Below are 15,604 nucleotides of genomic sequence, written 5' to 3'. Positions count from 1 at the left end.
GTTGTGGTATAATGCTTTGAATCATGTGGCATTCAAAACCATGGTGTTTAAAGTAATAAAAGTGAAAAATGAAATGAACAATCGAAATGCTCCAAATATAGCTGAACTCTCAAACAACCATGGTGTTTGTCGATGGTTCAGCCACAACTTGATTCTGAATGACATTGCCCTCAGAAAAGTTTCCCACATGGACTAAGTTTCTCATCAGATTCAGATTGATCAGAATTTGTAAACATTCTGAGGGATTAATAAAGGCTTCAGAGTTCACTTCGCAATAATGAAAATCCACAGATTATGAAGCAAAATGCTACAAAGTCTTTAAGAGGCAATGATTCTTCTGAAACCCTACACACATAATTGGTGATCAATGACAACTGATAAGCTAAGAGCGTATCAATCTAAACCAACTTCGAGTACATCCCAAACTGGAAGAAGATGCAGATAATGATATACAAAGATATACACATATATAGCTATTATATCCCGGTTTGAAACTCGTAGGCCAGTACTTCACTTCCTCCCACCCACCATACCTTGGCCAGCAGTCCCAGACAAGCTAGACGACGTGTTGCTGTTTGTCATCTTAAACTTTCCATCTGCATTGCCAAACACATTCAGATCTTCAAATAATCGGTATGAGGGAACAAAGGGCTTTTGTCCTGCTGCAGGGGCAGGGCTCCTAGGACCAGGGATCACTGGGAAACCTCCATTGTTATCTGACCCATTGATTCCCCTTGCAGGAAACGAATTAAAATGCTGCAGAGGTCTAGCTCCTTGTGCCGGCATATAAGATGTGGTTGCATTGGCCCGAGGAGTTGAAAACGTATTATTGGCGGACAAATGGTTTTGGTTGTTAGAATAACCAGGTGTGGCTGCCCATGGTGGAGGGGGGTAGCCAGACGAGTATTGAGGTTGAAATTGTGACTGGAATTGAGGCTGTGTTTGAGGTTGAAATTGTGACTGGAATTGAGGCTGTGTTTGAGGTTGTAACTGTGGCCGGAACTGTTGTTGGAGTTGGGGTTGGGGTTGAGGTTGTGCCCAAGGAACAACATAGCTGTTTTGGGATGCCATCCCAAGATTTCCAGGATAAGGTTGTGAAGGATAGGGATTCCCTTGTACACTGGCGGAAACAGGCACCTGATGCATGTTGCCGTTGGATGGAGCAGCCTGAGGGTTAGATGCTGGGGCATGAGGGGTGGTGTCAGGGGAGGCAGCTGTTGTTGATAAAGTGATACTTAATAGGTCGATCATATCCTGCTCTTTTGTAGTCTTAACTTGTGCTGGTGGATCAGGCAGAGCTAATGCATTGCTCGGGACAGATGTAGCTGTTGTGGAAGATGGATTTATTGTGCTGCTGGTGCTCACCAGCGCTAAACCATCATCACTGCCACTAGATGTGTTTTGAGGAGGTATTGCGCGTGGTTTAATATGCCTGCATCCATAAAACAAGTGCAACACCTATGAATGAACTTTTTCACCAAATTATGAGCTTAAGCCAGACACTGGGTATACCATAAGTGCTTTTATGCAACATCCAATGGTAATGCCAGTTATCCGTAAATCACAAACTGGTAATTACTAATGAATTAAAATGGGCCAGGAGATGAAACTGCACCCCACTGGGCAGTTGTGGAAAGCGCTGGCATAAGAAATGCATTTTTATGACCTATGAATAAGAAAATAGAAAACAGAAAAAGATGGCCAGTCATACGCAACCTTCGAGCTAGCTGTGCAAATTCATCTTCCTCTTCTTCGTCTTCATAAATCTGGACCCTTGTCATGGTACCAACTGGTGCAGATGGATTAGTATTAGGTTTTGGACTAGAGTCACTTGCGCTGGAGTCTTTTACTTCAGTCTGCTTGGAACTGGACAGAGACTTTTCAGTTGGCTGGGGACTGACATCTGTAGCTTGAGTTGGCACAGGCAAACCAGAAACAATGGCATCATGTTTTGCAAGCAAACTTTGTAGACCATCATTTAAATCGAGACCTCGAGCAAGAAGTTCTTCATCTCTGCACGTTACCCAAAAAGGTATGTTAAATATTTACCACTCGTGCACTTGCACACATACGCACTTCTACATAAAAAATATATAGGAGTAACAGCACATGAAACGTAACACTTGAGTGAGTAATGATCTTCATCATATGAACGCACAAAACCATTGGGTTCTGCCAGAAGGATGTTTGCAGGAGACTAACCCAGTTGTAGTTAGCATCTGCATCAGTTTTTTCTGGTTGGCACGACATCGGTTGACAAGATCGACTATCACCTCATCTTTTATGGCCTACAAACACAGAAACGAAAGGTAAATATCTTACCCATCAGTTGCGAGGAAAAAAGTTGAAAATATTAATTGCTCCTCATACCATACGGTCACTAGGGTTCACAGCTTGCAGCATGTCACTTAAAAGCTCCATAACATTCCTCATAGAATCCAGGCTTGACAAACTAAAATTATTAAAAGGAAAAAAAAAATCAGACTGAGGAATGAACAGAAGATAGATGTTTTAAAGCAATCCTAAACAACAGCTCTAAGAAATGAAGAACCGGAGAAACAGTAGAAACCAGTAGGGAATCGACAACAGAGTCCAACTCTCACCTTAAATTCTCCATTTCTGTAGCCATCGTTTCATCAAGCCTTCTTGAGGAATTGCTAGGCATTCCATATCCTGCTTGAGCATGTCTCAATGTTGTCTGTGTAACGGGCGGTGTAAAAATTGCAGGTGCTTCTAATGAATGCTTGGGAAATTCTACTCCAGAACGCTGTCATTCATGCAGTGCATGGTTATTAAATAACATCTCTTCATACAGAAGAAATTTCATTTTTTTAATTACCATGCTCTTTCAGACATAAAGAAATAGAACAACACTACTCTTACCACATTTGTATACCACATCCCTATACCATCTTATGTGGCAGCTGAGGTGGATAGCCACATCAATTAAAATTATTTAATATTTTCTTTTCTTTTATGATTTATTCCAGTATTTGTTTTTCTAATTGTCTTAATTAAAATACACTTCATTGATTTAATTGATGTGGCATATAATATGGACACGCCAAATCATGTGGTATAAAAATGTGGTAAGTGTAGCATTACTCAAAGAAATAACTGCAAAAAGAGGGGGTGCATCCATCAAAGACATCTCTGAGATTGCAGTTAAGAGGTTCTAATACATTGGGGTACTGCACTACATATGTCTCTGATTATATTCACTATCTTGATTTGGTATTGCCCTTTAATTGTCAATGTCAAAATTGGAAGCACATTATCATTAAACATAAAAAGCTGAACGAGATAGCCAAACTTATACCCTTAGTTCTTCGCATGCCCAGTAGTACTGAGGATGTTTTCCTCCAGGTCCACCAAATGCCTCTTGCCAACAGTCCAGCAATATTAAGATTTTTTCCCTCACCTGCATATCTGCCTGATATTCCATCCATACATACGTTTTAAAGTGAGATGGAAGGGAAATACAGAACGGGAAAGAAAAACTAACAAGACGGATTAGAGTCAAATAGTCAGAGTAATGAAAAGAATATGCTCATCACTTAGGAAATGAAGGTTCTGTGATCAATAATGCTGAACAAAGAGAAGAGGCTTTGATGCACCCCACATACAAACAGTACCCAAAAAAAAAAAGATGCAGTACAAAAGTCATGCATAGAACAAATGTCAAAAAAGTACGACTAGAGTACATTAGGACATTGCGAACACGTCATCAAACTCCTTTGTGTTTAAATTCACAACACCCAAATTTATCTAAGACATAGGGAGGCCTTGAAGACCACTATGAACAGGCCACTTGAGCCTAATCATACTAATACCAAACACACACACCCTAAATAAAAGTACTTGCAAGACTATACAGAATCACAGACTCAAAAAAACCGTACAGGTCAGAGTCCAAGGTTTAAAAGAATCAGCAGGTCAACAAATTTCATCAAAGAATGCCATCATGAAAGGAAGATGAAAAGAAATGAAAAAACAGCTCCAGCGACGGATGAAAATAAAACTAACCTAAACACTAAGCTTTAAAAAAAAATTAAAACAGAACCAAAATGGGTTTATAGCTCACAATACTCTGCCAGACAACTACATCTTCAAGACTTACCTTCTTTCTGACAATTTTAACCATCTCGCCTAGTATATTTCTCTCTGCAATTTGAACATGGACATAATCACCACAGTTCTTCACCATTGTCTCCAAAAGCTACGAAATATAGCACACAATTAACCAAAAGTAAAGAAACGGTTCCATATCTGACATTTAAATATAAAAAAAGCATGCAGATGGTTCAAATTGGAAGGTGAAGAAGATTAAAAGGATTTCAGTAAAAAATTACCGTCAAGGCTAGAAATTGAACTTTGGAGCTCTTATGCTGCAAACGTCTCTTTACAGCTTTCACGACATCTTTTGCCTGCCTGATAAATTTAACACGTCCACATCAATGAACAATCACAAACAAATTTTTTTAGAAGAAAGAGAAAAGGACAGCGCAAAACACACTATAACTGTTATACAACAAAATACCACATAACACAGCTCTTAAGAACAGAAAGAAAAATTAATACATAAATCTGCCTACGTTTCAGGTACCAAACGGGGAAAAATCCAGAAACAGGTGAGGAAATTAGAACAGGGCAAAGTGTTAATTTTATCTTTCCACCAGAAATCTACATATCTATAGAAATATTCTCGTTTTGAAAGAGTGTTATCCGCTACTTCTAAATCCTCATCTGTTTCTGGAATTAATTAATCAATCCAAAAAATTGACATACTCGAGATATTTCAATCCAATACATACTCCAGAAATTTCAAATTGTATAAAGAAGCCATATAAAATAATTCGACAATAATATATGTATATCATTAGAAAATCATTTACTTCACTCACTCTTCTCTCTCTCAGGCATACACACATATGCATACATACAAATCCTAGCGAAAAACAAAAGGAAAAAAAAAAACAACAACTGATACTGGTATTAGGCAGATAATTGTCAAAAGCAAATAAATTTCCAATCAATCAGAAACCCTAAGCTGACGGAAAATCAAAAGTCAACTCAAAAAACCAAAACAAAAAGAAAAAAACAAAACCAAGATAAAGCAAAAAGCTTTGAAGCACATATATTACCAATGATGAGAATTGACGGAATCACAGATATCTATGTTCATAGTCCAATCAGGGCTTATCAGAAGATCGCTCGTCGCCTTGTCGACAGCCACAGTCGCTGAAGACGACGATGATGACGACGACGCTACTATCATCTCTCTCTCTCTCTCTCTCTCTCTCTCTCTCTCTCTCTAAGACTTTCTGGTGCAGCAGAAACTTCCCCTCGGTCTAAAAATGAAACAGAATCGCAACTAACAAGATAGCCCACAACAACTCACTTTCCCGGAAAATTCCCCGCCATGCTTTTCTTGTTTGGATAGGTGGAAACTTCGAAACCCTAATAAGCTTTTGGGAAATTTGCAGTCTTTTACAGGAAAGAAATTGGATTTTGGATTTTTCTTTCCTTCTTTTATCTCTTTCTTTACCAAAATGCTTTCATTTCAATTTCCTCTTCGCTCTCCCTTTATATTTCTTTGTTCAATCTCTCTCTCTCTCTCTCTACGCCTATCCTAAGCTGTCGCCAAGTTTAGTATCCTTTTCCGGAACTAGTTGAATTTCAACAGCTCACGCGCCACGTGGATAAAACGCGCGAAGAGCTTCCGCCTAACCGCATAGCTCTTTATTATACGGTCACTATACTGTATTTGTGTACAGTCAGACCATGGGAAAATGTCCTTTTACTTTTCTTTTTTGGTAATTTTTATTTTTTTAATTTTGGTCATATTTATTTTATATTATATTATATTTATTCTTACGAGTGATCCTAAATTCATAGTAAAGGTAAGGCTGGGGTGGTCACTTAGTCTCAGTGGTGGTGATAATAAGCATAGAAAAGTCATAATGGGGACTTTTGTGGATAAGAAAGCAAGTATTGTATGTCTCGATCGGGGCCGGCCTTGTCTCTCTTTTATGTGTTCCACTTTTCATGGATATAAACCAAGCTTTCCACCAAGAGTTATTTGCATTTCTTTTATGTGTTCTCACTGCACAAGTATAGGAGTGTGTAACGTGAATAGCTCCATTCTAAAATTAGTCTAGTATTGGGAAATATGAGCTATTTTATCCTAACAACATCCACATGTAATTTTTATGAAATGATTATTTGATTAATTATATGGCAATAATCTAACCTAGTGACTTTTTCTTGCCTACAAGAACCTCCTAGCTAGGCGGGTGTTGTTGCTATTTCTTTGCTAGTTTTTACAACTTTAGAAGTAGTTTCGTATATGAATATAATTAAAATTAAAACTAGATATGTTTTCTTCTGTGGAGGCACAAATCAAATTAAAACTAGTAGTTTATTAGAGTTTAACCTTTCAAGTTTGTTTTTGGGGTCAATAACTTTTAAGTCAAGTATGGTCCAATAAGACATGCTACGGAATCAAAAAAGAGAAAATTTTCAAACTACAAGAGCCTGAGGTCATTCTTCTTTTATTTTGGATTATAATGCCATAAGATCCTTTTGTTTAATTTATATTTCCATCTAGTGGGGATCATTTTTTAACCCAAATAAAAAAACAAAAAACAAAACCTTGAGATCGCCATCCCTTTTAAAATTTTGCAGGTGGATCCTTAGCTATGTTTGCTTTTATACAGAAAAACACAGCAACGCAAAGGACCCACTAATATTGTAGTGTTTTGGAACAATTGCTCTTCCAAGAAAAGTTTTGAATTTGAGTTCTAGCATCCGTATAATGTGTGTGAGTTTAATATCTATCGCCCCTCTCAATATAAAAGATCCTAAAATAACCATACACAACAACAAATACTCATATGATCCTATTAAGGATAATATTAAAGAGATCATAATGGGATGATGGTTATGTTTCTGTAGACCTTTGACTTCAGCAATGTGATAATTAAAGACCAATTAATAAATCTGTCACACCTCATCCATGTCTAATCCACAACCATTTCAAATGATTAAATTTAAATCCTCCACGCCTAAAAGAAGCATACTAGGAACATTTGATACCATGCCCAAATTGCATGAGAGAAGAGTGGAATTAAACTTTCCTCGTGACCCTTTTCATTAGGTTAAAGGGATCCAATTTTTATTGACCCCAAAAGAAAAAAGGGATCCAATTTTTAATGCAAAGTGGTAGGTAAGAGCTAAAAGGGAATTTCCATATTAATAGAGGGCAGTTTACTTCACAGGCCAAAGCAAATTGTAAAAGAAAAACATTCCATGGATGTCTGTCTGTCAATAATGCCCAGCTAAATTTAATATAGAATTCCAACAGAACTGCATGCTAGTCAAAGCTGCTTCTTCTTCTTCTTCTTTTAAATTTTTTTAAATGTATTTATTTAATTTAATTTTGATAGGCCCGTGAGTGCTGGTTTGGTAGCTCGATCCAAACCGTGAGTGCTAGACATGAAAATAATGATGAAGCCATGTTTGATGTTTGTGCAAATCAATGTTATATACAATCAGCCTCCAATTACTGCACAACCACAAGATCTTCAAAACCATATGATTTTCCTCGATATATCCTCTCAATCTTGACGTTGACCACCCACACTTATACCAGACAATTTGGTTGACTGGTCTTCCCTTCTCTTTCGGCTTACAAGTCTCTCAATTGTGCTACCACATGCACCACTCATTGTTAATCAACACAGTTAAGCACAATAATTAAATTGGCTGCTTTTTCTTTTTTTCTTTCTTATATATAGATATTTTGGTTTTCAGCAGGTTTTGAATAATATGGGTTCGAATAAACATTGGATAGTACGAAGTGCTTAAACAAGAATTCTTGAATATCGAACAACCAGAACTATTACTCATTATAATAAAAAATTTCCATAATGAAAAATATAAATCAAAATTCTATAATTGATCATATAATATGATAAATTAATTGATGTATATTGCCATATCAATTAATGTCGTTGATTATAGATACGCAAATTTCTATAATTTCTTTGTGAATTAAACTTTATTCGTGTCACAAACTACATTATACATGTAATAACTCAGTTGTTTTGACAATTGCTTGAATTTTAGATCAAACTCAACTAGAACATATCCCTTTCATTAACCCTTGTCCAATAGTTTCCTTTCAATGTTTTCCAAGAAAGAAAGACAACAGCTCATCATTTCCGTCCAACAAAACAGCGGCCCATAATTTCCTTCCAAGAAAATAACAACATCACATCATCACGTAAATTATGAGATAACTTCCAACTTTGGACCATAGCGTTTTGTCAACCATATAATTAATATAGAAAGGAGGAAAGAGCCAAACCTATTTACATAGAATTTGTAGAACAAGAATTCATCAATTCTCATGTCTTAGTAGTCAACGATGACTCTGAAAGAAACATTACATTCCACGTACATATGATTATGACGTGGCCTTATCTATAAATACAACAAGGAAACCTTATTATTAACATAAATCAAGGGCTTGATCAGATTAATCTCTCTTAATTAGCATAATGATGATGCTAATACGAAGTGTACTGTTCCCTAACTCTGTTCCCATCATCAGCCGTCGGTACTGCAGCCCCACCATCCTGTTGATATTAGAATTGTAAGAAAAGGCATGCTCTCCTTCACTGTAGGCAACCTTGTAGTCACTGACATCGATGTCAATATCATCTTCAAAGGGGAACAAAAACACTCTCACTCCACCGGGCGTCCACTCTTAATTGACTTTGCTGGAAATCCCATTCCCATTCTCATTCTACCCCGATGTAAGGTTTGTTAATTAATTAACAACTGTCATTTATGAGATTTGAATTAACATCTTCGTTTCATGCGATAGTCTTGTTGATTTGTTTATATGTGCATATATAGGTAGTTCGTGAGTTTCGACGATAGATGGCAAGTGTTTAGGGGCGATAGCAAAGAATCAAGGGATTTGATTTTTAGTGCTAACTTGCTAAGTGATCTTCAGGGTTCCAATTGAAGACCACATTGCATGTTTTCTTAGCAAATAACACCACTGAGAATGCACCTGACTTCAAAATCAAAGGAAGTTGGCTCCAACGATCTTGCGTCATATATGCTGGGAACCCTTCTACCATCATTTCCCAAGTTAAGATCGATATATTTCCTTAATTTGTTGATAAACTACTTGTTATAGTGATTTCATTTGTTTACTTCTTTCCTTTATAGAAAAATATAATGACTCAGAATGTTGTAAGAAATATTGCAGATGCATAAGAAGCAGACCGCTAACTTGTTTGCCAAGGATACTTTCATAGTGACAATTTCTTCTGGCATTGATTATGCATTCATAGTTGCGCTTATTGTGATTCTTGATGCAACTAACCTTGATAATGGCGATTATTATCAAGGATTGAGTTCATCAAGTCCAATCAATTCGATCTATTATGTTTGTGCATGCCCTTTGCCTTTGTGGTTAATCTTGCCCCGGGCCCTCCTTTTCTTTTTTTGCTTGTTTTTTAAAATCCATTTCAATGCTAATAACTTGAGTTCTAGCACCAAAGTATTGTATCCCAAGATACTGTATTTGGATTTCCTCTTCTTCCAATATCTCGGATCGCTTAAATTGATAAATTGCAAAGTGAACATGCCCCGACAGAAATTAAATATACTAAAATGTAAAAGTTTTTCATAGTTTAAGTTACACAACAGGTCTTGATTGGTTTGAATGACATAAGTATAATTAAGGAAATCATTTTATTCAATTCATATGATGAAAATTCAAGTAGCAGCTAACTTATTACAAATGAATTATGATCAGCTTCGCTAATCTTCCCCCTTTCGATCCTGATTAATCTCATGAAGAATCACCACAACAGCAACTATAAATCCGAAATCAACCTGAGGGTACACTGTCACTGAAAACGCATCCTGTCCTAACACACGATTTTTAACACCGACTTGCTTATGCATCTGTAACATAAATATAAATATCACCACTCATTCATTTCTATCATTTACCTTAAAACAATAGAAAAGAAATCAATGGAACGAATTTAACTATATGATTGATCTTACTTGTGCAATGATGGTGTTCTCTTTAGTATATATGGTGCATGATCTTTCCTTAAAACTGCCTTTGACCTTGAAATCATGGGTGTCTTCTTTTGTGTTAGAAGCCAAGAACACATCCAATTCAGTCTTTAGTTGAATAATCCCCGACTTCTTGGCACTAAAAAGTAGTTCTTTGCTGTCTGAGCTATCTCCTTTGTATACTTGCCATCTCCTATGTGCTGTCAATATCTAATGCTCAAAATTAAAAAAACAAACACAACAATTTAGAACAAGCAGTATTATTAATTGGCACATGCAAATTACAATGTCATTTAATTTTTGTATGTACCTTTTGTCGAAATGTGACGATAGGAGCACCGGCGCTGTCAACCAACACACGATGATCATGAAGGCTGAGAACAGAACCTTTAACGTTGAACATGACGTTGCCGTTAACATCGGAGATAGCGAATGAGCCCTCCTTAATGGTCATGAGCTTCTCGCTAATGACTAGATCCACAGGGTAGGATGATAGGAACTGCGAGTTGACCACGACCACGGGGTTCGACAGAGGCGGAGCGCTTGGTCCAGCTGAAGGCACAGGCACCGCGAACGACATCGTATTCTATTGTATTGTCACACACTAGCTGAGGGCACAAGAGAGGCATATCATCGAAATTGGCTGGCAGTTGCAGAATTTATTGAGTTCCTTGACTTGTTCAAAGTTGAATGGTTCTGATTAAATCTTGAGGTTGTAAATTCTAACTCACACTTACAAATTACAATCATATAACTTCTTATTTTTAGTCTTTTGTAATTCTAGTCCAAATAACCCCGAACCACCTATAAATATTTATTAAAAAGGTATTCTAGTCAGGTAGAATTCTATAGTTAGGGTCTTATATAAGGCCCTTAGATAAAGCTCTATCTCTTAATTGTTGGATCAAGTTAGTTAGTCATCAAATCAAATTAGTTAATTTGATTCAACGGTTAAGAGATAAGACCTCATTTAAAGGTCGCTAACAGTGAAATTAAAAGACGTCAAGAAGACTATGAACTAACAAAAGAATTTGTTGGTGGTGGGAACTTGTAACGGGCTTATATGCCTCAATGATCAGCACATTTCCACATTAATTTGGAACCCGTGTATTAGAAAGTTTTTGTTTTTGCCTCTGCCTTGTGTTACCCTATTCGGGCATATGCATTTGGCTATGATTCGCGTACCGACGACTATAAGGTTTTGAGAATTGTAAAGCATGTCTGCTATGAACATGAAGTTGAGATTCGTCCGTGGCCAGGGGATCCTGGAAGATTCTTAGTGGTTTTTTTTTTTTTTGGGTTGAAGTTGCAATTCATTGCAAACCCTCAAAGGGGTAGAAAACAGCACAAACAAAGCCAAGCAAAAGCACCGGCCATAAAACTAACAGAAAACAAATAGGAACAAATCTAGCTAATTAAAACTAGTACAATATAACATGAAGATCATGTTCCCAAGCCAAAAACTAAAATGTCATAAGCAAAAAAAAAAGGCATTTAGCCCACATAAAAGCATATAGCCCACAAAGAGGCATTACGCCCACATTCAGCATAAAGCCCACAGTAAATATAAAATATAGGACACAGGAAACCTAGCTACCACAACCAAAGAGAAACTTCAAGCCGCCACCATCAGCAAAGAGAAACTCCACAACTGTAGATGGACAAACCACCAATCACCACCATGAAGAACCAAACATCCGTAGGTCTGCAAACCAAGCCAAACATCCCTCAAAACATAGCCCACCTGAGATTCACTAACATATCCAGAATTAACCTAACTAATACATCCAAAAGACAACATCCAACAAAAAAAGAATGAGAAAACCTATTCCATAGTCAGGAGGAAAGAACCAAGAACCTGGAAGGAGGTGGTGCAAACACCCGAGCTAGAGCTCTACACACCTTCCAATAAATGCAGGCCAAAATGCGTTTAAAATTTGTAGCTGCAAACTAAGGATGAGGCCAGATCAAATGGGAGGTGAAGGAATCCAGATGAACCATGGATTTTGGGTCAGCATGAAGCAGGACCAGGGTAAAGATGGTGGTGATAGGGGAAATCATGCCTATGGTCTTCATACCACCAAATTGGAAAAAAGGGGAGAAAGAGGGAAGTGTAATTCAAGGAGTAAGTAGGAGGGGAGGAGGGGTAGACCACCTTCCCCCCAAGATGCAGCGTTGAAGGGGTGGGGGTTTTTTTTTGCTAGGGTTAGAGAGAGAGAGAGAGAGAGAGAGAGAGAGAGAGATGCAGCGCTAAGATTGCTTTGCTGGTGTTCCTGCCTAAACTTCCTGCTTGGACGGCCCTAGACAACCTACTGATGATAATAAACACGCTTTTGTTAATGGTGTGTTGCATTAGATGTGGCAGTTTGTTATACACGAGGACGATAAGCTCATTGTGTCTAGGGGTGTGCACGGTTCGATTCAGGCTGGTTTTTGCCCCAAATTGGAACCAAAACTAGTATTATTTATTCGGTTCAGCTCGGTCTAGTTTTAAAAAAAAATTTATAAAATCCAATTCGGGTTGAACTAGTTTCAATTTGGTTCTAGTCTGGTTTGGTTTTGACCGAATTATTATTGTTATTATTATTTCAAATAATTTTTTTATACAAATTTCAATTGAAATTTTATTTTTTGGCTTGAAAATTAACAAATTATCCAATTTCATACAAAAAGAAATATTGAGGCTAGAAAAGAGAGATGTTTTGAAATTGAACTTGGGTAAATATTAATTATGAGATTAAAAATATAGCATTGGATATAAATAAATATTAAAATTATATATTTTTTAATTTGGCATGTTTAGTTCAGTCTGGTTCGGTTTGTTGGGTATAAAATTGGAACAGGAACCGATTAGAAACAGTTTGGTTCGATATTTTTAATTAGGTTTGATTTTTTGGTCAACAAGTTTTTTTCGATTTTTTTGGGTCCAGTTTAATTCGGTTGATCAGTTATTCGGTTTTGATGCCCACCCTTAATTGTGTCATTTGATTTGTCCGCTGAATTATTTGGCAAGATCCTGTTGCTCAAAGAAACTCTGCGGAGACGCAGAAGAAGGGGTGTGGGAACAGATTTTTGCTTTGTTTCAAGATACGGAGAATCGCTTGCTTTCTTTAAGCAGCATGAAAGCAGCGGTCCGATGAAAGTGTTTATGTTTCTTGTTTTCACTTGCGAGTGATGAAAGAGTATAGTGTTGCAGAATCATGGGCTAAATTCTTCACTATACGCCCGCAAGAAATTGTGCTAAGGCCGCTTGGTTGTGAAGGAATGTTGGTGAAGCCGTTTGGCTTTAGAAAGGTTGGTGAAGTTGTGTTCGTATCATACTCGTAGGGATGTTGGGTGATCTAAAGTTGGAATATATGGCACAATAGCCAGTACCGGTTTATGGATTCTTTTATTAATCATGTGTATGGTATGGTTTTGTTTGGAAATTATGTCTACGGTATGGTAATATGCAGTTGGTAGTGACACAACATGCAGTGGCAAATCCAAGATTGTTCCTCTATAGGATCATAATCTTGAATATTAAAAAAACACACACACACATTGAGTGTTGACCTAGTGAGGGTAAAGAGGGGGGTCCAAAACGAACAATATCGTGCACGGCGGAGCCGATTCTAAGATGTGGCAAATTTTGCCATTGTAGTTAAGTATTTGTAGCAATTCAAGGACATGTTAGTATTCTTGTCAATTTCTTTAAAGATGCAATGAGTAATTTCGTCAACCCAAAACCTTGGGCGTAAAACCTGGTTTGAAATTCTCCCTATTTCATATTAGGGCTCAAAATTCAACCACTAATCCCAATTTTTGAAGAACCCTAAATCCAAATGACCAATTTCAAGCCCTAATATGAAATTAGGGGAGTTTCAGACGAGCTTTTATGCTCAAGGATTTTGGGTTGGCCAAATTGCCCCTTGCATCGTTAATGAAATTGACAGGAATACTAACTTGTCCTTAAATTGCTACAAATATGAAACTACATGATCAAAATTGATGGAATTGAAAATACAGGTAAAAAATGGTTGAAGTGCCAAACTACAAGGACCAAAAGTAACATTTAACATTTAAAAAAACCTTTACGGAATGGACTTTAGAAACACACCCAAAACCCATTTATAATATAACAAAAAAGCTTTTAACTTCTTTTAAATTGCAAAACTGCCATAGATTTCTTAAAACAAACCTAACCCCAAAATCTCATAAAAAATTTCAAAACACTCAATAGGGCATGAAAGTAATTTAATAATGAAAATTAAATTTAATAGGACCAGCTTTCATTTTTTGGGTTTGTTTATAGAAATTAAATGGTGTAGAGTTTATCTATCTTATTAGTGCTAAGAATGAGTATATGACTAAATATCTCTTGAATTAATGGATATGTTGTGCTCATAATGTTTTTTTTTCTCATTCAAAAAAGTAGGTTTTTGTTTTTATTTTATTTTTTTGCTATGAGGCAGATCGGGAACTCATTCCCTAATGAAGGCGGGAATGAAGAATCCCCAATTTGAATATTGCATGAAGAGGATGTGAGAAAAATACATAACGGAGATAAAGATGGGTATATAATACTTAAGTCGGTCGAAACATCGGCATATAATCTCCTCAATCCCAAATCCCTACTTTTGTTGAGTTCCTGAAGGAACCAGGTTTCCAAGTTTATCTCTTTCTTCCTTTTTTTGGTTTGGTTTATCTAAATCTCAAATCCTTAAAAGAAGGCTTATTTATCGTAGTGCCCCTTGAAACTTTGGTCAAATTTCACTTTACTCTCTGAAAGTTAAAATGACTCAGAGTACCTTCTTAACCAAGGGTTGGTGGTTCACTTTGCCCTCTACTATTAACTCTGTTAAAACTTCTATTAAAAACGCTGATGTGGCACAAATAGGACCCACTTTTGGTTGAAATATATGTCACCTAAGTGCCACATGTAAAAAAATACAATAAAATATTTTATTTAAAATTTTTAACAAATAGAAAAAAAGGAAAAGAAAATAACATTACTTCTCTCTTCTCTCTCCCTCTTCCTATCTTTTGTTTGGTAAACATTAATGGTAAAGATAAGCAACAAAGCACATGCCATTAAAGAAATTATTGTCCTTGAATTTTAATTACTGAAATTCTGTGCTTGAATTTTAAGCAGCAAAGCACAGCTCCAAATCGAAAGTCAAACCCATTCAAACATCATACAAACCAAGAGGGATAATACCCAAAACCATTCAAGAAATCAAAACCAAGAGGCTGGGGCGCTCCTTTTGTTTATAAATTAAATTTTGTTTTTGTTTTATGGTTTAGAAAATATTTGGAGTTTTTGGGTTCTGTTTGGTAGGCAAGAAAATTTCAACAAGAAGTTGAGATTTTGGAGGTGGGTTTGGTTGGGGAATGAGTGATGTGAGGATTTTTGGGCTGCGAAGCTGGTTAGATGGAAGGGAGGCGCTGTGGGGCAGTGATGGCTAACCAAGTGGGTTGGTTGGGGGAAGGGAGTCGGGTACAGAGAAAGAAA

General features: G+C 36.8%; 2 protein-coding genes across 2 annotated transcripts; both read right to left on the bottom strand.

Annotated features, from left to right (window-relative positions):
• Positions 1–263: 263 nt before the first annotated feature.
• LOC103343419 (ENTH/VHS/GAT family protein) lies at positions 264–5,651 on the bottom strand. Its single transcript, XM_008247074.2, has 9 exons — positions 5,145–5,651; positions 4,353–4,431; positions 4,121–4,219; positions 3,320–3,433; positions 2,604–2,767; positions 2,371–2,452; positions 2,203–2,288; positions 1,717–2,013; positions 264–1,432 (listed from the first exon to the last, which is right to left on the bottom strand). Exons 1-9 carry the CDS (start codon positions 5,276–5,278, stop codon positions 511–513), a joined length of 1,977 nt encoding a protein of 658 aa, XP_008245296.2. The 5' UTR covers positions 5,279–5,651; the 3' UTR covers positions 264–510.
• A 4,089-nt stretch (positions 5,652–9,740) lies between these two features.
• On the bottom strand, positions 9,741–10,875 carry LOC103343420 (protein LURP-one-related 15-like). Its single transcript, XM_008247075.3, has 3 exons — positions 10,421–10,875; positions 10,096–10,320; positions 9,741–9,990 (listed from the first exon to the last, which is right to left on the bottom strand). The coding sequence occupies exons 1-3, from the start codon at positions 10,688–10,690 to the stop codon at positions 9,844–9,846; spliced, it is 642 nt and encodes a 213-aa protein (XP_008245297.1). The 5' UTR covers positions 10,691–10,875; the 3' UTR covers positions 9,741–9,843.
• Positions 10,876–15,604: the final 4,729 nt, after the last annotated feature.

The sequence above is a fragment of the Prunus mume genome, linkage group LG1, assembly GCF_029339155.1.
Source record: "Prunus mume cultivar Tortuosa linkage group LG1, ASM2933915v1, whole genome shotgun sequence".
Taxonomy (NCBI): Eukaryota; Viridiplantae; Streptophyta; class Magnoliopsida; order Rosales; family Rosaceae; genus Prunus; species Prunus mume.
This window is presented reverse-complemented; position numbering and strand designations above follow the sequence as displayed.